Consider the following 23,830-nt stretch of genomic DNA (forward strand, 5'->3'; position numbering starts at 1 on the left):
AGTACAGTGTCGATCACACTTGTCTAGAGTGGCCCGAAGGCTGCTCCGCACTGCGCCTGCGACGCCTAGCGACAAGCACCGGGTTCGAGATGTGTTGGCCGATAGCGCCAGGCGCGTGGACGCTGCGGCGTTCGCGGGCGGCCATGATACAGGCCTGCGTGATTTGCGGGTCGCGAGCACCGGCTTTTTATCACTGGACGAGCACTGCCAGCTGAGCTGCGAGCGTGACACGGCTAGAATGCTGCGGCCTGTATCTTGGCTGCCCGCGAATGCCGCAGCGTCCACGCGCGTGGCGCTATCGGCCAACACATCTCGAACCCAGGGCTTGTCGCTAGGCGTCGCAGGCGCAGTGCGGAGCAGCCTTCGGGCCACCCTAGACAAGTGTGATCGACACTGTACATGTTCTCACTCGTACAGGCACGCTCACGCTGGCATCGCTCTCGGCCTATCTTTAGGTCATTCCTGCTGCTGTACTTCCACCCAAAGATTCCATATCTGCTTGGTATCGGCTATGTGCTGTCGCGTGGTCTTTGATTCTGCGAGAGAGCCGGGCATATTTTTCCCCGGTGTGAAACATCGCTGTGCGTGTCTTAGTTAACATTTATTGTAGCAACCTATTTCATCCTTTCCTCGATGGCACTCGTAAAGAGTCGCAAATTTGTACTTGCCAGTATAGTGCGTACTTATATTTCGTGCGTAGTTGTGTGGAGTGTGTGGCAGATTCTTAATCCACTTAATCTCATTTTCTGTCCGCACTCCCTTCTCACAGGTTACGCATGCAGCGAATGCCCAGATGCTAAAGCGTTCTACGTCAAGAGCAGCTTGGCGTCGTGCAAGAGACACCCGTTGATATGTGGCTGATTCACTAGCAAACTCGCATCTCTGTTGCCACTCCCCATCAAGGGGGTTTTTTAACTATTTTTTGTGCTGCTGTGTGGTGTACTAGTTGCCGCATGGACGCTGTGAAGGCTTACTTTCGATTTGCTCTGGCTTTTAGTAGTAAAGGATGGGCTACGTTTTGAGGGGAGGTATTTCCTTTTGCTTCTTAGAATGTTTACCAGCCTAACCAAGTGATACGTGCGTACTGGAAACAGCAGCGCGAACAGAGGCCGACGACAAATTAAGTAGGAGCACACACGAGCGCAAGCTCAACTAGCAGTTTGTTTTTGGAGACAGGCAATAAGTAAACTGCTCAATTTAACAAAGGTAAAAAGCCGTGCATGCGTGCCAGAAAGTGCCACTTGCGACAAGAAAAAAAAAATATGAAAAGGTCATGTCATGTAGAATAAACGCGCGTGAAAAACGAAAACTTTCGGACAAATCTTTCGAAAACGCGAAACATAAGTGATGCTACCGAACGACAAATACGCTTTTGAGAATTGCAACTCTTTGCCACTAAGGGCAACAAAAAACTTGTTTATGCATTTGTTTCGTTTTTGATCAATAAATATTGATTCTGGAGCACCTTTGGTGTTGCGGTATAGGGCAGAAAAAACGATTGTTTCATCACAGACCAGAACAGAAGAGGACTTGTGGGAGCATTATTTATTGATCACGAAGAAAAATTCATAAGCAAGGTTTCTGTGACCCTTAGTGGGAAAGAGTTGCTGCATAATTTCTCGGTAATATCACTTACAGGACAAACCTTTCAGTTATCATGCGTTTTTGTTAGTTTTTGACGCACATGTTCAATCTACAGGGCATGTCTTTCGGTCCTTTTTTGTTGTGCCGGGCTGTTTCTGTTGCGCATCCATGGCTTTTTCTTTGTGAAGTTGGCCAGTGTGTTAAAAATATTTGCCTTCACGAATAAACTTCCAGTTGAGTCAGCGTTCATGTATGTTTCTCCCTAAAGTCATGCTTCTCGTCTCTGTTTGGGTGGTTGTCAAATATAATTGTACACCGAATTGCCGAACTGTCCATAGAATTGATACATGAAGTTATTTGCGCTGTTTGTTACAGGAAAAACGCTATAGGGGTCTTAGTTTTTAACACTGATGTACATTTTTCTAGTTCAACTTCAAGGAATCCAACGAGGAAGCGAATAAGAGCGATGGTAACTTTATTTGTTTGTTAGATTTATGAATTTCATCCATTCAATGCATGACATGTCGCATGCTTGTTTGTAGGTATGCAAGCATTCGTAGTTTTAAACATACTAAGCTCTACATATCGGTTCTCATGACGCTGCTTTGTACTGTGCTGCGTTCTCCAGGCGCAGGAACCTTTCTTATTTTCTATGTGCATGTTCTTTTTATATATATTGGAGAAAAAATTGTCGCTAGCTTAAATATGCATGTGTATCACTTGTATTTTTTTTTTCAACACGGGTGCTGCATCTCCCTCCGTCTTTGTTAGTGCTTTATCCCAATTTTTATGCAACTTATATGTCTTTTATGCAATAAAGTTCTGGCAGAATTTCAATAACATTTTACCTGCGCAATTGAGGCAATTGCTGTTTCGTATGCGCGTTTATTTGCGTTTTTCACTCTCACCAATCTGGCTGCCCAGTCATTGGAACCTATCCTTTATGGCTATTTATGGTGCACTTGATACTGCAAGTGCAGGTGACCAGTTATTTGGCTGTTTGGAATTGTGTTAGCCGTGTGTTACTACCATTTTTTGTGCTAACCCTGTTGAAAAACACAACAGGAAATTTTCAGTCTGTCGTATTTTGGGACGGTGTTTCTGTAGTTCTGTTGCCTGTAGTTCTGTTGCCTGCAGTTCTGTTGTCTGCAGTTCTGTTGTCTGCAGTTCTGTTGTCTGCAGTTCTGTTGTCTGTAGTTCTGTTGTCTGTAGTTCTGTTGTCTGTAGTTCTGCTGTCTGTAGTTCTGCTGTCTGTAGTTCTGCTGTCTGTAGTTCTGCTGTCTGTAGTTCTGCTGTCTGTAGTTCTGCTGTCTGTAGTTCTGCTGTCTGTAGTTCTGTTGTCTGTAGTTCTGTTGTCTGTAGTTCTGTAGTTCTGTTGTCTGTAGTTCTTTTGTCTGTAGTTCTGTTGTCTGTAGTTCTGTTGTCTGTAGTTCTGTTGTCTGTAGTTCTGTTGTCTGTAGTTTTGTTGTGTGTTGTCCTGTTTCCTGTCGTCTGTTGCCCTGTTTTCTGTTGTCCTGTTGTCTGTAGTTCTGTTGTCTGTAGTTCTGTTGTTTGTAGTGGGACGTCCTGTAGTAGAAAGTTCTGTAGTGCTTGATCAATATTTAATTAAAAATTGACAGAGACCTCCTTAAGGTTATATAAATTTGTTAGTACAAAAAAGAAAAAGATAAAAGGAAAAAAAATTTAAAAAGACGTCTCTGCCTAGGATTCGAACTTGCGTCCTCACGATTCCGAGCCGGGCATCTTACCACTACACCAACCCTGATTTTTTTTCCTTTTTTTTTCTTTCCGTCACGAGTTTTTTTTATTTCCTTTTTTTACATAGCAGGTACCACGCACGGAAGCGTTCTTTCTTCACAGCTTTTCTAACACACACACACACACACACACATACACAGCGAATTGCACATCTATATGAGTATTCATCTTTGCTGCAGGCGCTTCTGCCACACCTGCCATCGCTTGCTAAACTCATCTTCGCCGCCCAGCAGCGAACTTGTATACGCGAAAGCATCACAAAAGTGCGTCCACGCAGGTTTTGCGTTTTCTAGTGCTAGGACGTAATCAGTTCGGGATCTCCAAATTGCATACGAACCTAGCAATAACAGGGTTTCAGCACTGTGGTTATTTTTGTCATCTTCCAGTGTCAGATATTTTACGTTGTCCCAATTTGGGTTTATCTGCACATCAAACACAATTCATATGTTGTGCCAAAATAGTACTGCATTTGTACAAAACAATAATACGTGCTGCAACGATTCTGGATAGGGACAGAGACCACGGCACGAAGAATACCTTGTTACGTAGCCATGTTTTTACAGGTAGAACTTCGACATGTAACCTAACAAAGAAATCCTTAATCGCTGTTTTTACAGGATATTTTGGTAGACGCTTGAAAACGTCAGACTCCAGCTGGCTTCCAACTCGAGACCGATATAGGGGTGGTGGGAATAGCATATCTATAGTGTTCCAGTACAGACTCTTCCGTTTTACATTTTTTAGATACTCTTGAGAAAAACGTTGCTCGAAGAAGCGAGCTGCCTGCTCCACCTCCCTGTAGAATTTTAGGGTGCGGGCTCGTGGGACTCCTTGGGCACCTTCGATCCACTCGCTTAAGTACCCCCTCCCAATTGTTTGAAAGAATGACGTATAATATGATGGGTTTGGTTTTTGAAAAAAAGGTACCTGTGAACTTTGCGTTTTACCTCTACGTTTACCAGCCCTAGGCCTCCTTTTGCCTTACTTAAGTATAAGTTACTGCGCCTCATGCGCTCAAACCGCGACTCCCAAATATATGTTGCGCAAAATCTATGCACTCGATTCACCCGAGCCGGCAAACAGGGCATCACCTGCGCCGACTACCATATAGCTGGAAAGAACACAGTGTTACACACAAAGGCTCTGTTCATAAGCGGGACCGTTCTCCCATGCTACTGTTGCACTTTTGCCGCGAGGGTACCACTTCGAATTGTATTTTGTCCATTCTGTAGGTTGGCAGTATTAAAACACACACCGAGGTAGCTGATGATTTCAGACGTCCACTTCACCTTTAGGAAGGTGGTTGGTTTGAAGTCCCAGGCACCTAGCCATGCACCCGCGCACTTTTCTCGATTCACTTTAGCACCAGAAACTTTACAAAAGTCCATGACATGCTGCACTCCTTGGCGGATTTCCTCTCTGGAGGCACCCACAAGCGTAAGGTCGTCGGCATAGGCGAGGACTTTCAGAGAAGTATCTGCGAAACTGAAGCCTGTTATGTTGCTGTCGTTCAGAATTGTTCGGCACAAGGGTTCTAGGTACAGAGCAAAAAGAACTGGTGACATGGGGCATCCTTGCCTAACGGATCTGTTGAGCTGTATGGTGGGAGTTGTTTGTCCGTTGATTACCAGTCGCGTCGTCACTTGTCTGTAGCAGACACCAATATATTTTAGGAGTCGGTCCCCAATGTTGCAGGCCTTAAGCAAGTTGAAGAGAAAGTAATGTGTTACTCTATCGAAAGCCTTGCTCAGATCCACTGGCAAAACCGCTGCCCTGGATCCACCAACGGAGGTAGCTTCGCACAGTATCCTCATAGCGTGCAGGTTATCACTGATGCGACGTCCTTTGATGCCATAAGATTGATGGTTGCCTATAACTGCTCCGAGGGCAAAGTCCAGCCGTCTAGCTATGATTTTAGCAAGTATTTTGTAATCAGTCGTTAAAAGACTAATGGGGCGGAAATCGCTCACTGTCGGCACTTCCCTTGAATGCTTCTTTGGCAGTAAGACAGTAAGACCTCGTCGCATAGATGGCGGCAGTAATCCTCGTTTCAAAATGTCATCGTACACATCTCGTAATATTGGAACTAATTCCGGTGAAAATTTCTTGTAAAAGGCAGTGCTGAGTCCATCTACTCCTGGCGATTTTCTTGGTTTTAGCTTCTGTATGGCCCATTCTATTTCGCTTTCTGATATACACTCATCTGTTTGCTGTTTTGTCTCGTCATCTATGCAGTGTAACGTTGAGGCATACTTTTGCAAGAGTTCACGGTCGCATGTGTTACTTCCGTATTCGAAGAGGCCTTTGTATGCTTGAGTGAAGGCAGTCTCGATGTCATTTTGTGATTTGAGAGTACTGTCCCCGCTCTGTATTGCTTCTATTCTGTTTTTCATGCCACGCTGTCTTTCTTTTGTCTTGAAAATCTTGAGCGGTTCCTCATCTCTCTGCTGTGATTCCGTCCTAGACCTGATCATAGCGCCTTTATATTCCTTCTCCAAGATTGACAGCAGCTGGCCTTTGCACTCTTTGATATCCTCTGTGAGGGTACCCGGGTGACAGTTTCCGGCTTCGATTAGATTTTCGAGAGTTCGTATCAAGCTCAGCTTTTCGCTCTTCTTCAGTGCTGATTTTTCCTGTCCTTTTGCAAGTAGAAACATCTTACATTCTTCCTTTATCTCTTCCCACAATATCGCGTCTACCTTTCCTCCTTTCGTTTTTTCCTTGATTAGATTCTTAATGCTGCCGAATATTTCTTTGTCATCCAGCAGACTCTCATTCAGCTTCCACAACTGCCACTCTTTGTGCCTCTTTCTTGTTATTTTCTTTTCTTCAAATACGGCTGTGACAAATGCATGATCTGAGAATGCAACACGTTGCACTTTATAACGCACGTTGTACGATGAGAGCTCACTAGACACGTAAAACCGATCAAGCCTTGAATGACAGTCCCTTTGCCAATGTGTAAAACCGTCGTTATCTCCTGGCGCAAGCTCGGTAACATCTTGCAAGTCATAGTCTCTCAAAAGCTTCCTGAGCTCTCCTAGGCTGGTATCTGGAGATCGCTTTTACGAACAGTCTGAAGCACGTAAAACACAATTAAAGTCTCCGGCAAATATGGTACGGCATGGTGAGTCAAGATACTGCCTCAGGCCTGAAAAGAATTCTTTTCGTAGCGGTGCGTCATTCGGAGCATGAATGGAAACAAGCTTGTATGGTTCATTCCGGTATATCAAATCCACACTACATACACGGCCGTTTCGGTCCTTGTCCCACTCGGGGTACACTAGTACCGCTGAGTGTTTCTTTACCAAAACTGCCGTCCCTCCGCTGTAACCACAAGCAGGCGAAAAATAAAACGAGTAATGGTTGCGAACAAAGTGGTCCATCTTTTCCAACTGCACACTCGATGAAAGTTTTGTCTCCTGAATAAACGCAATGTCAACATTTTCTTGCAGTAGCAGATTGAGAAACCACTGCTTCCTCCTGCGTGCGACCAAGCTCACGCAGTTAAAGGTTGCTAGCTTTAAGTAAGCCATAGCGATAAAACTGCCGATACTCCGGCCAATGATGCATACCTTTGAGGCGTGGCCTTTCCGGATCACAAGGAGCGCTTGTGACGTTTTTCCACGGGCGGTATCCGAGGAGCCGTGGTAACAGGGTTCCTCTTCATGGCCGCTTTCGATTTTACTTTTTGCACCATGCTTCTCACCTCTGTAATGCTCCCTGATATGCCTTCATCCTCGTCCGAACCTAGCTCAGGCATCCTTGTGGCCCTATTGCTTGCGTCCTCCGGCTCAGACTCCAGGGAATAGTACACCTCTGGCGTCTCCGCTTCCATTGGAAGGTGCGGGGTTTCAGACGCCGCTGGCGTCTTGGGACGTTCCGCTCCTAAGTCCGCAATCTCCACTTCTGTCGCAGATATTGCGTCGTCAGACGCCACGGGCGTCTCGAGGCGTTCTAGTTCTGCTGGGTAGCTCACTTTAGACGCCATCGGCGACTCCACAGGCACTGAAGGGCACGGAACTTGAAGCACTACACTGCACTTTTCTTCGGGCTTCCCCGAGATTTTATCTGTTGTTACAGAGACAACAGGTGATCCAGCCTTCACTGGAGAGTCGGCCTCAGCTTCTTTTTTCGTGGTTGGTGTTGCAGGCTCAGGCACCCACGAGGAAAGATTAATGTTACGAGGCTGTAAAGTTTCTACAGCTTCATCCTCGTCCATGAGCGCATCTGTGTCGTCGTTCTCGCCGTCTTCCCGTGTCATGGTAGCGTAAGTTTTCCTGCAGTCGTCAGCTTCATGACCAAATTTGCGGCATGCAGAACACCGCGGGATACGACAATCCTTTCTTATATGGCCCGATTTCTTACATCTCAGACACAGGGGTGGTCGTCCAGGCACAATTACAAGAGTGTTGCTGCCCTGAATACGAATCTGATGCGGAAGCGATTCGACAGTAAATCCGTGTTTCAGTCTCAAAATCACCGACCTAGATGAGGTTTGCGCTCCCTTGAATTTTCCAGTCAGCCACGTTTCTCTACTCATTTCTTCAATTTTCCCATATGGTTCCAACGCTTTTCGCACGGCGTCGTCACTGATATGGTAAGGAAGCCAGTGAAGTTTGACTCTCACCTGACTGTCGTTGGGGTCGATGACAAGGCATCTTTTACCTTTGATGCGCAGTTCCTTTGCATCTTCGAGCACTTGTTTTGCGGCCATGGAATATGTCGTTAGCGCCCAGACATGATTCATCTGGTAGGCACCGATCGACGCTACATCCTTGACTAGTTGTAGGCGCTCAATTTCTTCTTCGAAATCGTTGATTCGGTAGGGCCTGGCAGACACATCCCAATGAAGAAATACAGTGTTCAGGGAAGCGTTTTCAGTTGGCAGTTGGGGCAGAATAACCTTGTAATCCTCAGCAGATACAGTAGAACCACGGCCTGAAGCCGCTGACACCGCTCGGAGACAGCACATGATCCCAGCGTCCGACGCGCACGAGAGCCGACGAAGGAATGACTACACCAACCCTGACATGCTCTTCGAGGGTACATTTTGGCCATGTGAATAGTACGACGTGCTGATGCGCTGATGTTTACATTTGCATTTTAAGAGCCAAGATCCGCTATCACTCCGCCGCGTCAAGTGCCGCATCTCTAGAAGAGCAAGAGTGTTCGTACCATCGACAGGTACGTCGTGGAGTGCTGGAACATCGATTTTGATGTACGATATCCATATTAAATAAGAAATTCAGAAACAGACAACGTTGACTTTTAGGGTTATTACTGCTAGTTTCGACAGTTGTCTCTCGTTCTTTACACTTTTGAGCGCGCATATCATTCGTGTGTTCAATGCAAAATAGCTACATAAACATTCGTGGATGAGAGTTCTTTCTGACAGCATACTGGCTTCTCACGGCAGCACTGTACCAGAATAATGAGACCCGAGCGAGACAGCTTTTCACGCAACTTTTTGGAACAACCCAAATCTTCTTTTGCGCTTCGCATAAGCTTGTGAAATATTCCTGGGAAATTAGCTACTATGTCAGTGTAACAGCACATGTAAGTCCACAGGCCTGTGTGCCACATCTTATCCCCCCCCAAAAAAAAGAATACGCAGCCATTCCCAGAGATGGTATGATTTTCATCAGCGGCCGATTTTGAGGAGGCCGGTAGGGCGTTGCTGGTGCCGCGTCGTCACGGCACAATTATAGCTATTCGCCACGTCGACTTTAATACCGGTGTCGGTGCCATCAGTATTGCCGGCTTCAGAGAAGCGCGATTGAATACCGCGCAAGAGGAAAGTACAGTGTACACCACCGATGCGAGAATAACATACAATTTTAAAGGGCCACGACGGAAAGCGCTTTTGCTGCGACTTCGCAACTCTTGGTCGTCGTGACCGAATGTTTCTGCTGCGACGTCAGAATTGGTGTCGTAACGTCGGAGTCGCTGTCAGGATATAAAGCTGTTGTTCCGACTTCAGAACTCTTGTTGTCGCGACAGAACGTTTCTGTTGCGACTTCATAACTATTGGCCTTCGCGACAGAATGCTTCTGTGGCGACATCAGAATTTCTGTCGTAACGTCAGAAATGTCTCTCAATTAAGAAATGTCAAGAACTTCTGTCGTACAGCAGAATTTCTGTAGTTGCGACAGGAATTCGTCTTGTCTTTTTCAACTGGGCACTACAGAAGCTTGTCGCATCGCACAATTTCAGTGCACTTCTGTTGTCATCATTGCGTACATGCTGCGACGACAGGTTTCCGTTGTGGAACACTTCCCTGTAGTACAACAGAAGTTTGTCCATTACTTCAGGAACACTTCTGTTATGACAACTGGGGGCCTGTTGCAATGATAGGTTTCTGTCGTACAACAACATTTTTCTGTAGTACAACAGAAGTTGGTCGCATTACTTCAGGAACACTTCTGTTGTGACAATTGAGGGCCTGTTGCCACAATAAGTTTCTGTAGTATTTCAACAGCTCTCTGTAGCACTACAGAAGTTTTTCGGGTTACTTCAGGGACATTTCTGTTGGGACAACAGGGTGCCTGTAGTGATGACAAATTTTTGTAGTACTACAACAATCTGTTGTAGAGCTTCAGCTTTCTGTTGTAACAACAGACATACGACAGACTGTACTTGTGTAGTCACCTCAAGAAATGTCTGTTGTACATCAGAAAAGTCTGTCGCTCCATCACCAATCTGTAGTTACTACAGAAAAATCCTGTTGTACAACAGAAATTTCTGTAGTACTGAACACAACCTCGGTTGTCATTTTGAACTGGGAAATAATTATTTTTTCTCTTATCGTTCAAGCTATTAGCCTTGGCTCCTGTTTATTGACTGAGGTGCCACTTAGTTGCGGGGTATAGTAAGAAAGGCCCCAAAAAGTGGTCTCATTAGCTTTATGCAAGTCCAGAAAAATTAACTGAGAATGAGCTCACTAAATTGAGGAAAAGCCAGCAACAAACTCTTCCGTACCCCACATTACCCTAATTAAACGGCGCACTGTTTGTTTTTGACTTGTGTACTGAATGCAGCTTATCTCCCTGACACAAAAGCTTTACAAGTTTATTTCGGAACAAAGCAAAGCTGGCTCGTCAGAAACATGATTCAGGTGTTCACCATGCCCGACAACTTTCTAAATGATGTCTCGTCAATTAATAGCTATGTTGAGTGACGTTATTTTACAAAATATTTCGGCAAAATGAAAATATATACCCCTCGAAGACAAAAAGCTCATACAAGTGTACTTTGGTGCTTCATTAAATTTTAATCGTGGTGCAAGACGTGTGCTAAAGCTTGTATATATTTACGTGAAGTCATTTGTTTCAAGTCTTTTGTTTTGCCTTCTCACAGTCAGCCGTAACTCTTCCTGGGATGTGTTGGTGTGGGAAACATTTTAATGTAACGTATTCAGATGTCTTTTGTTTATTCACACGTGCAAGCAGCTTAAATTGTTCATGTGTTCAAAGTTGGTTGTTACAAGAGTATGCTTTAGCCCTGCCTTTTGAGTCGCTTTGCCTTCTAGTCATAAATTTAAGTCACAAGTTAGGACCACAATGTTTATTTCGATAGAATTCATATATATATAGGTTTTTTCAGATGTATTTACACTGTTAAGAGGGCTGTAGGCACTAGCCTATGTCTCCATGTTCCATGTAGTGGTGCCTTATGTACTGTAATAATGTTTCTTGTGCACGCATCTTTAGCGTAAATAAAGGCACTTCAAATTGATCGCTCTCTGCTTTGCTTTTGTTTGTGTTTGGGAAAGTTATGAGCAGGTACTGGAGCATGTACGTGTGAATAGCAAAGCAATTTCAGTATATGAAATAAAATCCACAAGCCCAACGAAATATCAATCATATTTCTATGGCGACTTCTGACATCTCAATGCCATCTCAACCGGACCACAAAGTACTTTTCTGTGCTGTGAAAACAGTAACTCAGCGGCAGGTCACCATAACTACCACAACGTCAATTCAATGCAGCATCAATAGTAACCCAACAACCATCCAACAAAACAAACACAACGAGCCGTCTACGCACAATGCACTTTCAATGGTAACTTAACAACTATTCAACATTGAGACACCCAATGGCGTTTCATACAAATTTCAGTGGCCAATATTCAACAGCCCTTAAAACGCAACCCAACAATTCTCCAACAAACTCCATAATTCCTCAATACGAAACTCAACATTTACCAACGATATTTCAATGCCTTCTCAATAATTTTTAAGGGTTAACACTGTGCCATTCAACCGCCTAGGCACACGCTCATTTCTCCACGCAACCGAAACTAAAGTTATCATTCTGATTAACAACGCTATTCACGGAAATCATTGTTTCCATACTCGCTCATTACGCCTAATCGAAATGCAAAGAATAAAACGTAACAAACAAATTTTAACTTACCAGTCTGTCATTACACGTATGGTCAACGACTGGCAAGTTTCATGTTGTCAAAATTTAGAATTCAGTGCCTCGTCAAGTAAAAATGGCAAGCAACTTGGTATTCGTTGTTAAAAGCTGTGCCAACCAAATATTACTTCCTTACAGTGTTTGAGGTATATTCGCAATTTTTTGTAGCACCTGCTGCAACATTTGAAAAAACACTTTAACATAAACCTTTCTATATTTTTTCTTTATACTTGTATGTATACTCTGCTGTATATTTTTTGCATCTATGCGTCATCGTTTAATTGTTTTAAATTTTATAACTAGGGAGTAGATATGTACTACATTTTGTTGCTGCTAATATATGTATATTGACGATTGGCCCACAGATGCTTTTGGCTACGTGCCCGACCGATTTTTGTGCGATTCATGTAAGGATTAGGCAAAAAAAATTACACATAGGAGTAGCTACCCTTGCGCAAGCGCGCCATCACCTAGTTTATTCTGTAAAGAACTAAATTATCTGAACAGTTTGATCGTCTGATTGAGGGTCATGACTGTACGCTTGAGTTGTTCTATGCGTTGACAACTAGGCGTCTTCTTTAACGGTTTTTAACTAATTCCGCATTGTTTTAGAGCGCAGCTCTTTGGCGTCCGTTCCTGGGTTTCGCGTCGTCGTCGGCGTTGTCGTCGGCCTCGTAACCAGCTCCGCCCCCCTTTCATCCCCCCAGCGCTAGCAGCGACCGACTGATACCGCTGGATGCCGCTGACGCCGCTAGAGAGTCAAGATAACGTGACTGCATAGAACACCGTCGCCGCCATGCAGAAAGAGGAGGAAAGGGTCCCCCCCCCCCTGTTCTTGTGTGGCGGATAGGGTGCTCTTCAGTTGCCGACGCGCCGGTTATTTCACGTAGGCCCCGGCACGTCGACGAATACGTGACCACCTTCCCACGGCTAGACCTGGTTCTTAGCGCTGCGGAAGCGAGGATATCATATTGTTTGTGTCGGCATCGGCGGCGTTGTCCCTGAAACCAACTCCGCAGCTGGGGTTGACTCACTATCGGCGTCAGCGGCATCAGTCAGTCACTGCTATCTCTTCCCTCCTCCCTTTATCGTGTTGTCCGCTTGCTGCGCGCGCTTCTGCCCCCATCGTTTGCCGCTGGGTGTACACGCCGCCCCCCTCCCCCCTCTTCCTGCGAGTCTCCGGTTGTCAAAGCGCCGGCTCGAACTTAATTCCTTTCTTCGCTCCTCCTCCAATGCAACCCCTGTGGGGTGGCAATCAGAGAGCCAGATCGGTGGCGGCGGATCTGTATATGTGCACCGCCCGAGCCGAAATTGCCGCTGCCGTTCGCCCTGTGCGGTGGCAATCAGAGAGCCAGATCGGTGGCGGCGGATCTGTATATGTGCGCCGCCCGAGCCGAAATTGCCGCTGCCGTTCGCCACTGCGAAATTATCTGCCAGTTCTTTCTGAGCCATGAGCAAGACGACCGATGGAAGTCCTCCGTCTGCTGCTGCTGCTGCTGCTAAACGAGCTGCCAGAGCAGAGGCCCAGCGCCGTCGCCGTCGGAATCCAGAGGTGCGTGCCGCCGAAGCAGAAGCTTACCGTCGCCGCCGTCGAGATGATACAGGAGTACGCGTCGCCGACGCAGAGGCTAAGCGCCGCCGCCGAGAAGACCCTGCTGTTCGCGCCGCCGAAGCGGAGGCTCATCGCCGCCGTCGAGAGCAACCAGCAGTAAGCGAAGCTGAAGCAGAAGCTCATCGCCGCCGCCGAGAAGACCCTGCCGTTCGCACCGCCGAAGCGGAGGCTCATCGCCGCCGTCGAGAGCAACCAGCAGTAAGCGAGGCTGAAGCAGAAGCTCATCGCCGTCGCAGAGAAGACTCTACCGTTCGCGCGGCCGAGGCCGAGGCCAAACGCAAACAAAGGCTCGCATTTGCTGCGCTCAAATTTCGCATTAGGAAGTAACGTAATCGTCGGTAATTTTTAGTATATATACTTCTGGGACTAAAAAAAAACTAATGGTCAGCAATTTTGCGAGTGTTTTGTTAGCATCTTGTTCCATGGTTTGGCGCCCTTCCAAATAAGTTTCAAAGTGTACCCGCAAGCTCCCTTTGCATCCCTCCTTCCATAACTGCGAGTCGGCCTAGTTGGAACAGATTCATCTTAAAACTTTTTGTGCGCAAACAAACAGGGACTGTTTGTTTGCGTCCAAAAAGTTTTAAGATGCCTCCTTCCATGCTGCATAACTTTCCTTTAGAACGTATCGTCCGGAATTATTTATTCGCATTCTAAAACTGCATGCTTAGTGAACGTGAATCAGGCACGTACCCAAGGGGGGTGCCCGGGAGGGGGCCACTCCCCCCACCCAAAAAATTAGGTGACATACCCAATGGCATAGCCCCGTCGCCGCCGCCCCCACTCCTCACACACATTCTTAAAGCGCCGCAAAATTACGTGCCTGCCTCGTTATATTTTCATGCCATCAGCAGTGGCATTGCAATCCTATCACCTCAACTTAGGTAGAACACAGCAAATCGAGAAAAGACGCTTATCTCCATCGAGAAAAGACGCTTATCTCCGCCCCCTCCCCCCCCCTCGACCAATTGTGAAACGAGTGGCCATCCAGATATTTGCTCTGACTGCGAAATAAACTAGCATCCCTGTGCAAATTCTACTTGATACATATAATGAACCTTGAGCAATATTCCTTATTTGTCGAAACACTATTAGTCACAGTGAAATCAGGAAACTTATAACATTCAATATTGTCTGAGCATGTTGTTTTGCCTGATCTCTCAAGGAAACTATACATCGCGTCTGGTTGGATAACAACACTAGTTCCAATGATCGTGGACCAGATGCTCTCTGTGTGCGCCTAATTCATCCATGGTAAAGAAGAGTGCTAGCAAAATAAACTCAATAAATAGATTTGCTGTGGACAAAACTCGGTCGAGCATACTATGGCTGAAATAACGTGTAAAAATAAAACATATGAACACCCGTTCTGTTGTTTTTACTGCATTGCGGGTGTTTATGTGCGTTGTATGTTTTTTTGCTCTAATGTCAGCCAATATGCGATATGGCCTAGACTGAGCAAGGTACGCTTTAAAATAGTTTAATGAAGGAACACGACTCACCGTACTCTGTGAAAACCAAAGGAATGCTCTGATTTATTGCTTGGTGTAAAATATATAATCAGTGACATAAAACATTTAAAAATTACCACGTGTGACAGTCATGTGTTCACGTATTCGTTATTGTACGCGGAAAGCATTCCATGCTCTTCCGAGGTTGAGAAGTTTCATTTTCTTGTGAGGATTCCCCTCGTCATCTTCCATCGCCATTATCTCCTCCATGAACCCGTCATACGTGGAAGAAGGGTGCGGTGATCGCGGATTTCCAGCGCTTGACACCAGGTGGCGGTCGGCATCCCGCTCACGTGGCGACATTTCGGTGCCACTTCCGGTGTTGGCTCCACCAGCAGCGTCGTCGAACTGACGGCAACGTTTGAAACGCTTGAGAGGAACGCCTGCGCATTGCACAAGAAATGGGAGGTCGTTGGTTAGGTGTCTCGAATATACGAATTGTACCAGTCAAGCTAGCGCTCGATACCCGCACGAACAAAAAGAAATATACAGAATATTTCCATCGCTGAAAAACGGCTGATGGCAGTACAAAAAAAAAGACAGGCTCAAGTGGTATCAGGAAAAATGACCTGTCGCGCTCCATCGCTCAAAACATATAGATTAATAATGTTATTCGAATATCTTTATATGTACCTTCTAATAACAAGAAAGCAATAAGTAAGGCGCGGAGGATCAACCGCATGCAGTTTTTTGTATTTTAGTTATATCCCGTTCGACTAAATCAGCGTAAATTATTAACCATGGGCGCATTACTTGCCGGGACCAAGATTTTATTATGAGGCATGCCGTGATGGTGGCCTCTGTAATAATTCTGACCGGCTGAGATTCTTTAAAGGGAGCACGACAGCCAATATTCGACCATCATCTCTACTGGGTGAGGCAATCCTTTTGCGTTCAGGTAGTCCTTGACAAAATTTTGCCCATTTGAGCTAGCACGCCATTTGTAATTGAATTTTTTGCATTACACTCGAACGGCATGACAGTCGGGCCACACTGGACCACTCGCGAGCCTTACGTTACAAGCTTCATGCTTGCAGAGCTAACATAAACATTCTGTGGAAGAACCGTGCTTCGGCTGCGCACGCATTGGAGAAATTTCTGCTTTGTTCTGCTTGCATTTACAATTGTTCAACTGGCAGCGGCTGAAACAATGCCATAGCGGCGCCCATGTACCGCTGTGGTGCAGTGCGAACGAAGCAAGCAGTGCTCGTTAGGTTTCGTTCTTCAGGTTCACCAAGGAACCTGTCAAGCGTAAGGCTTGCGAGAGCAATGTGGGCTGGAAGGAGTGGCTATCATGTGATGGTTTCGCTTTGTTATCGGAAAACTTCATGCCAAACATCTACAACGACGATTTGCGCCTCTCCGCTAAGTTTAGGATACCCGTGAAAACGTTGAGACTGCGGCCAGACGCAATACCGACCATGTGCACGAGAATGTGCACGGGAATTCGTTCTCAAAAGTAGCACGCAGTTTGAGGGGTAAAAAAGACCAAAAAGCGGTGGGAACGCGCAGCAGCTTAACAATATTCAAGTTTTGTTGAGAACGCATTCAAGACACATGAATGCATGGAATGCATTGCAGCAAACAATCTACGCGCATAACAATTTTCATTCCGTTAAGTTGCGCCACACTTTCTCTCCCATGAGAGCCTTGTTAACCAGCGCTGCACGCATGAAACGTGGTGAAAGAAAGCTATATCAATAGTGTGAAAAGGCATAGGCAGCATTTCGCGCATAAACACTGGCAACACCAATGTCGCCGTTTATCTTCACCACGTTCACTACGCTGTACATAAAAATCTTCAGCAGGAATAGCTCATACACCCTTAGCTTGGTAACCCTTAGTATAGGTGCACAAATTCGCATTTATAAGGTACATTGTAACTAATATATTATAGGTTACATTGTAACTAATACAAAATATACGGTACATTGTAACCAATATAAGATAAAAGGTACATTGTTACCCTTGAAAAATATGCAGCTTTAGAGGTTACGCTGTAGTCCTTTATTTTCTAAAAGCAAATGTAACCTCTAAAGGATGTGTTAAATTTAGGGGTTACTTCAGTAACTTATACGGATAATTTCTTCTTAATTGCATTCTAGTTTTATAGCCAAACTAGAAAATTTGCACTCTTCCACTACAAGATATTGCCATCTCGAATTGGGGCGATATTGTCATGCCTGCCAGCTGGCTATCTTCTCACCTCAGATTATAGTTATGCTGGTGTTCAAATTGTGGGACTATAAAAGAAGAGACTTTCACTGGCAATGCATTTCATTAAAGCTTTCAAGAGAGCATGTAAATTGCTCGGATTGGTATCGACCCAAACATTTTTCTTTCAGTCCCATAATTCAAACTTCTACATGACAATCTGTGGCGAAAAGAAATCAGAGGCAACTGACAGGCATCACAATGTTAGCCCCATTCGAGATGCAGAACATTTTGAATCATGACGCCATGATAGATTTTATAGGTTAGCTATAACAATACAGCGTAATCACAATAAAGACATCTGAATAAATAGCCGAAGTAACCCCTAAATTTAACATAGCCTTTGGGGAACAGTTCCTGCTTGACTGCTAATATAACTCAGCTGTAAGTTTCTAACATATACTGCCTCTAAGTTAAGGTCCCTCTAAAATATGTGGCAGCCAAAAATACCTTCAGTTCTTAGAGTATTACATACTTGTGCAGAAAAGCCACTATTTATTAAAAATCCATCTTCCAAAGGCACAAAATTACTTGAAGTACACTAAATGAAGAAAAAACACTTGGGGAAGCAACATATGCATGAGTATTGTAGATTGGCCATAATTTAGTTCAGGTGAGCAAAAGCATACTGCAAAGCGCTGCATGCTGGCAATAATATTGTGACAATGAGTTGTTTTAATGTAGTTGAAGGCAATGTCATTATTTCACTTCCTAACTATGCACCTAGCCTTTGTAATAAGCTGTTCCGTTTAATTTTCTGTGAATGTTCTCGAAAAATAAGTTGGAGTACTCTCAGGTACGAAATTCTTTATTACAAGTTTTTTGTTCAACAAGGTCTGATACGAAAATACCATCCATGAGGCCTCCCATATACAGTCATTGAAGCACAAATGTGTAAAATGACAAACATCAGAATTGATGCTACTTAATAACTGCAATACTAGATTTCTGCAAAGGCACGGAGATATATACCGATCGGCTCACTGAGCAAAGGGCAAATAGAGTGCATTACATTTTGCAAAACAACCATCTACGTAGGTGAATTAAATGCTTAAGCTATGTTTATAAGAAATTCTGAGGCCTATGAATACACAAATGAAATAAAATTAACCAGCCTTCACCACAAGGGAGAGGAACAGATGACTAGAGCAAGTAAATGCACTGCTTGTGACTAGACGTAAACAATGTATGACGTGAAAAAAACAGCTGCTTATGGTGTAAGCCTCTCCCACCTTTGGAGCTAACCAACCGCATTGAAGTAAATCCCACACTATGTTGTTTTTTTCTTTCACTTCAGAGTTGGTGAAAAACATGGAAAGCAGCGCGAACAGCACTACAGATTACATTATTACTGCTTAGGAGCGCAAAGAGACGTTTCGGACGGGTAGAAAGCAGTCCTTTCACTAGCTTGTCTCCTGGCAGCACAACTTTTTGCACGAGAGCAAGTATTTGGTAAAATGCAAATGGATATTCTAGGTTCTTAACATAATATTCCAAAAGGAAAAAATAAGTTCCCGTTGTATTCCAGACGTGGAGACAGTGATGACTTCGGCTTGGCTGCCAGCAAAAATACATGTCTTGTCAGGAGCGCCGTAAATGTGAGGTGCTGTTACTTGGGGCTCATCAGCTGGCAATGCCATCTATGAAAAGAAATTAAAGATGACATAAACCACTGCCCGAAATTTATTTATGTAGTTTAGAGCACGGCATGCATGTCGCATTTTCCCACATAATAAAACAAAGAGATGTACGAACAAGGGCAAGAGGAGAGAAGTCAGCTAAGAAAGCTGGCACTACTAAACCGGGCAGGTGTGTTACTCACAGTCAACATGCATTGACTGTGCCTTAGCAGTTTGGATTTCCTAACTCACTGAAAACAACTAACGCTTAAAACTCGCATCTGTAGCGTAGTGTAGGTTGAGCCAGTTCCCCTGCGTTGTTCTCTTAAAAGTTCGCATCTCTTTACGCAAAACAATATCCACTGTCAAACGTTAAACACAATCGATAGCACGGATACCTGTCCAGCTCAGCTGCATTGCACGGCTCCCGACGGTAGACGACGGGCGCGGCTGTGCTCGCATCACTGCCGACGGCGCCGCTAATATTAGCGTATTTTCTGCATTGCCTATAATTATTGCGAAGAGCGACAGCAACGGTATGAAATATTGCGGCTTGTGAGCGTCGGTGATTCATTCCTAAGCGCCATAAGCCTTCGCTTCGACGTGAACCGGAAAAGGCCTAGCGACGATATCGGTGCCGCCGAGCGATGAGCGGCGGTAAGGCTGCCGACGTTGCCAGAACGACCACTCCTCGGTCGTTACTTCACTGTACGGATGCGACACAAATGGGTCCCGGTAACATCATATGATCACATCCTATCTACGGCAAGTAAATCTCGCCGTTCGCGAGGAACGCCGCTGTCGAACGCGGCCCGCGAACGGCGCGCGGCGGCCTGCCGTGCCGGTAACGTGGACGAGCCCTAAAGTGTCGTTTTTGAGCGTGGAAGAAACACGGATGCATTTAAGCGCAAATAGCTGCTTACCCCTTTGCTTTCTCTCTCTTCTTTTTTTTTGCACTTCCCTGACCTATTATGAAAGAAAAGCTGCAGCCTAGCTATATGCTGAATACAGACAAACCAGTACAATGCAAGAACACTTACCAAGTTCGTCTATTTTCCCATGCGATCTGGGGCTCTGGTCGCAGTAGCCACAGCGAATGTTCGCCGAAATGAGGACACTGAAGCGCTCACAGTCACAAAATGGCTCTTTGCAGCGGCCGCGCATTATCCCAAACAAAGTCTCTGTTCGTCACTGCCATTGCCACTGACAAAATTGGCGCCGAAACTAGCAACAAAACACGCATACACAGCTCACAACGCCATGTTTGCAACTGCTTCCCGTCATGCAATGCTAAAGCTATATACGGAAACGCGGAGAGATGACATAAAAACATGGCCGCTGCTTCTGTACTGAAGTACAGTAACTGAAGCACGATTCGGACATTCTGATCCGGCTGCACATATTCAAACGGAAACAGGTTCGTTGAGGGTAAAACAAAAACACAAACTTATGGACATAGTGCGCTCTTGGAAACAATGCTGCTGCATTGAACAGAATTATTCTTTATAGCTATCATGGTGGTAGAACTTCAGCCAACTGTACTTTTCATCTGTCTACACGGCTCCGTGGTAATAGAGCGGCTGTATGCGGCTTTTCCGTGCTGGGTTTGCTGCGCTGACATGCATTGGCGCGTTGCATCAACCGTGTTGCTGCTGTACAATATAGGGAAAAGTGGCCTGTTGCAGACGTTGACTCGTACCGTTGCTGAGTGCACAAAAAAAAATGGGAGAAACGTGCCAAGCGTTTTAATGATTGCATTTTGTTTGCTCCGAATTCGCACCACGGCTGCAAAGATTGTTTGATAAAATGCTCAGTTAATATACCTTCCATTGGGGCAACACTCATTAAATTCTTTGGACGCTTTCTAGGCAAGGACGCATTGCGCTTGATGGCTGTAATATGAGGAAAATGTTCGTACATCAGTCTGCGATTGAGCTTGCTCCATGAATGCACCCAACCAAATTCGCACTGAGTAAACACGGCAAAAGGCCCTTCCAGGTTCCTACCATATAATAATAATAACCATGCTTCTTTTTCCTCCCCTCATGAAGAAGGCAGAAGTGCCACAGGAGCATTATTTTATCATATTATAAGCTAAACGTATGTCAAAAGGGCTCCCCAATCCGTGAATGTGAGACTCATAAGAAACAACAAAAAGACATGCGGCGGCATGTGTCGGCAGCGGCATGCGACGGCAAAGAGATAGATTTCTGCAGGACACATGTAGGGTCTGTGAAAAGCGCTAATTGTATACAATACTTGCTCAGTCGATGGTTGTACTTCCGGCAGGAATCGTCATTATTCTTGCAGAGCGTTCTTTTCCCGCGACCTACTTCCGATATGCGGCTCTGCCGGCTCGATGAGTAATTTGCTCTCAGTCAAAATTTGCGACTGAACACCCGTACAAGTGCTTATCAAGTGGATCAACCATGTGTGCACGCAGGTAACTTATCCTGCGCTTTGTTAATGTGTAAATTGCGAACTACCCCTCCCTATTTAATGTCTCCGTGGGGTCTCGGTTAAAGGTTACTAAAATTCTATGGGTTACAATATAGAGGTTACATGCTGGCAGCAGATCAATGTAACTAATAAGCAGCACCCGTCTCACTCAGTTTCGTCATTGTAACCCTTAGCATGAGCAATATAATGAAAACATCAAAAGGACGGGCGAAGTAACCGTTATTTTATTCGTTACTCATGTTTATAGGTATACTTATAGGTTACCAAGATTAGAGTGTACCACCGCAAACAAGCAAAGCTACAATGACCCATACCTCCGTAAGGAATATCTCATACATCCTTAAGACAGAGGCCACAAGCACTGAGCAAAGTGAAGCGAACGGTTCACATGATCGTTGAATTCACCCATACAACACACAGAACAGCATAGCTTTCAATAATGAACAAACTAAACACAAGCATCCGAACCATCCATAAAGCATTGTATAACCCACTCGGAAGTACGCTACGGCCGAGGATACCAGACGAGCGATCAAAGAGATTTAGACGTGCGAAGCGGCTGGAACAAGGCGTTTCACCACGAGTGCTAATTTCACCTGCTGGAAGGGTGCAAGGTAACGGCGAAGAGAAACCTCGCTGGCGCGAGTTACACTCCGTTACACGAGCACGCGAAGCCGCAACTAAGCGTCGAAGACGAGCTGAAGAAGCCGAACTGCGAAACCAGCAACGCGACGATGAAAGACGGCAGCGTCGAGACGAGGCTGAAACTCGCAGACAGCGGCTTGCCACACGTGTACTTCACGCTGCTATGCGTTAACCTTGAAAGAAGTCTGGTCCTTCGGATCGTATAACTTTATTCAGTACCAAATGTGCAGCAGGCTTCCTTCTTCACGTGTTACAGAAGTGTAACCTGCTGCAGAACTTTTTCGTATAAATTGTTTCACTAAATTTAATTTATTACACCTGCGGTACACATATCGAGAGTACACGTTTTAGAAAACGCTCCAAAACACCCACTTAGATTTTTCGCGCCGAGCTGCCTCCTACATGGATGTTTTTCTTGCGCCAAAACGAAAGCCCGCAACAAAAAAAAATTGTGGGCACAACGACCACAGCGGCTCTCCAACATGGTGCCATGGAAGCAGGCACGCTCTATAAACCACACATGAGGGTTGCATCAATTGTAACAAGCATTCATGTCAGTATGGGCACTCATTTACTCCTAGCAACAAGCATCAACTGTTTGTGCACATTTTGCGACAGTGGTAATCACACTGCCAAAGGCAAATCAATATCAATATGATCGTAAGATTTCGAGTTCCAGCTTATGCGAACGCAAGCATAGTGCAACAGAGAAACCACGTGAAACTTCGATCAGTCATAGTGCTGCTATAAATGTTTGATCACAAGATTTAATTAGTTCTTCCATGGCGTGTTGAGAGAACCTCTGCAGCGGTGTGCAAGAAGCATACGCAATAAGCTGTTCTTATTTCGTGGGCTTTTGTTCAGACGCAGTAAAAAGAGCACCGCAAGAGATGCGCCTCGGCAAAATTTGATGTGCTTGAATTCAGTATATTACGTAGTGCCTAAATATCTGCTGTAGTTGTAATATCGAACCTTTCAATAATACCTTCAAACTCATTATCGAGTAACAATACCAAAATTCTGGAATGCTTCTGTTAGTACTGTTGGCGTTAGATACTGTTGGTATTAACCGAAAAGAAGGAGACGCGTGATTAATAAAACATGCCACAGGATAAGAGACACAGCCTGTGTGTGATTTGCACGACCAAAAACATTACACGTAACGAGAAATAAAATTTGCCGCTAAGTAACAAACAGCAACGGAAAGTCAAGACATACTCATAGCAATGAAAGAATGCTCACCTCCATGGAAGGCATTGCGCTTCTGGGCTACCGGTGCTGACGATGACCCGGATCCGGTAACAGCATCGCCGGGCACAGCTCGCTCAGAGGCCGCGTCATTATCTGGTGCTCGCCGAGATTTTCGAGTTGACGTTGGTAGATAGGAGTCGAAGCTTGCCATGGCAGGCAACAGTTCATTTCCGGCTTGCATGGCTTGTTTGCTTGGAGCAGTCACTTCACTGCAAATCCGCACTCAAAGAAGCCAGGCGTGCGAGTCAAATTGTGAACGCTCATGAGCCGACTGTCGCTTTCTTCCTTTCCCTCGCCCAATACACTGACCAATGAGGTGCTTTTGACCTTGCATGTCAGGTCCGTCGTTTAGTAACCTTGGTGATGCATTGTTGGGAATGGCTTTTAGTTGACGGCGCGCTCATTCTTGGAACCCCTTGACCTCGGGACGCCAGGCTCCTAAACATTCTTTTTTCCCCCGAACCATCCCCCTCCCCTAACCTGTCTGGCGCAATCACCACCACTAGCACCTAGCATCGCTATTTAGTCCTACCCAACAGGGCGGTTCTCGTTCTCCACGTGCAAATTTTGTACGCGCTTGTTCGTGTGTTCTGAATAAAGTTGGAGGATGCATGCGGAAAATACTATTTCGCGTGCCTTTAGCAATCTATGAAGCAGTTGACTGCGGAATGGTTGGCGCTGCGTATCTAGAAAGTTGTCCTGTAAATTAAGACAGTGAGAGGAGCCGCCGACGCCCCATAACATGTAGCGGGGGT

At 45.3% G+C, this 23,830-nt stretch overlaps 1 protein-coding gene across 1 annotated transcript; it reads right to left on the reverse strand.

Annotated features, from left to right (window-relative positions):
* Window positions 1-6,940: 6,940 nt before the first annotated feature.
* LOC139055750 (uncharacterized) lies at window positions 6,941-8,317 on the reverse strand. The gene has a single exon (XM_070533284.1). The coding sequence runs from the start codon at window positions 8,315-8,317 to the stop codon at window positions 6,941-6,943; it is 1,377 nt and encodes a 458-aa protein (XP_070389385.1).
* Between the last annotated feature and the right edge of the window lie 15,513 nt (window positions 8,318-23,830).

Source organism: Dermacentor albipictus, chromosome 2 (assembly GCF_038994185.2).
Source record: "Dermacentor albipictus isolate Rhodes 1998 colony chromosome 2, USDA_Dalb.pri_finalv2, whole genome shotgun sequence".
Lineage (NCBI taxonomy): Eukaryota > Metazoa > Arthropoda > Arachnida > Ixodida > Ixodidae > Dermacentor > Dermacentor albipictus.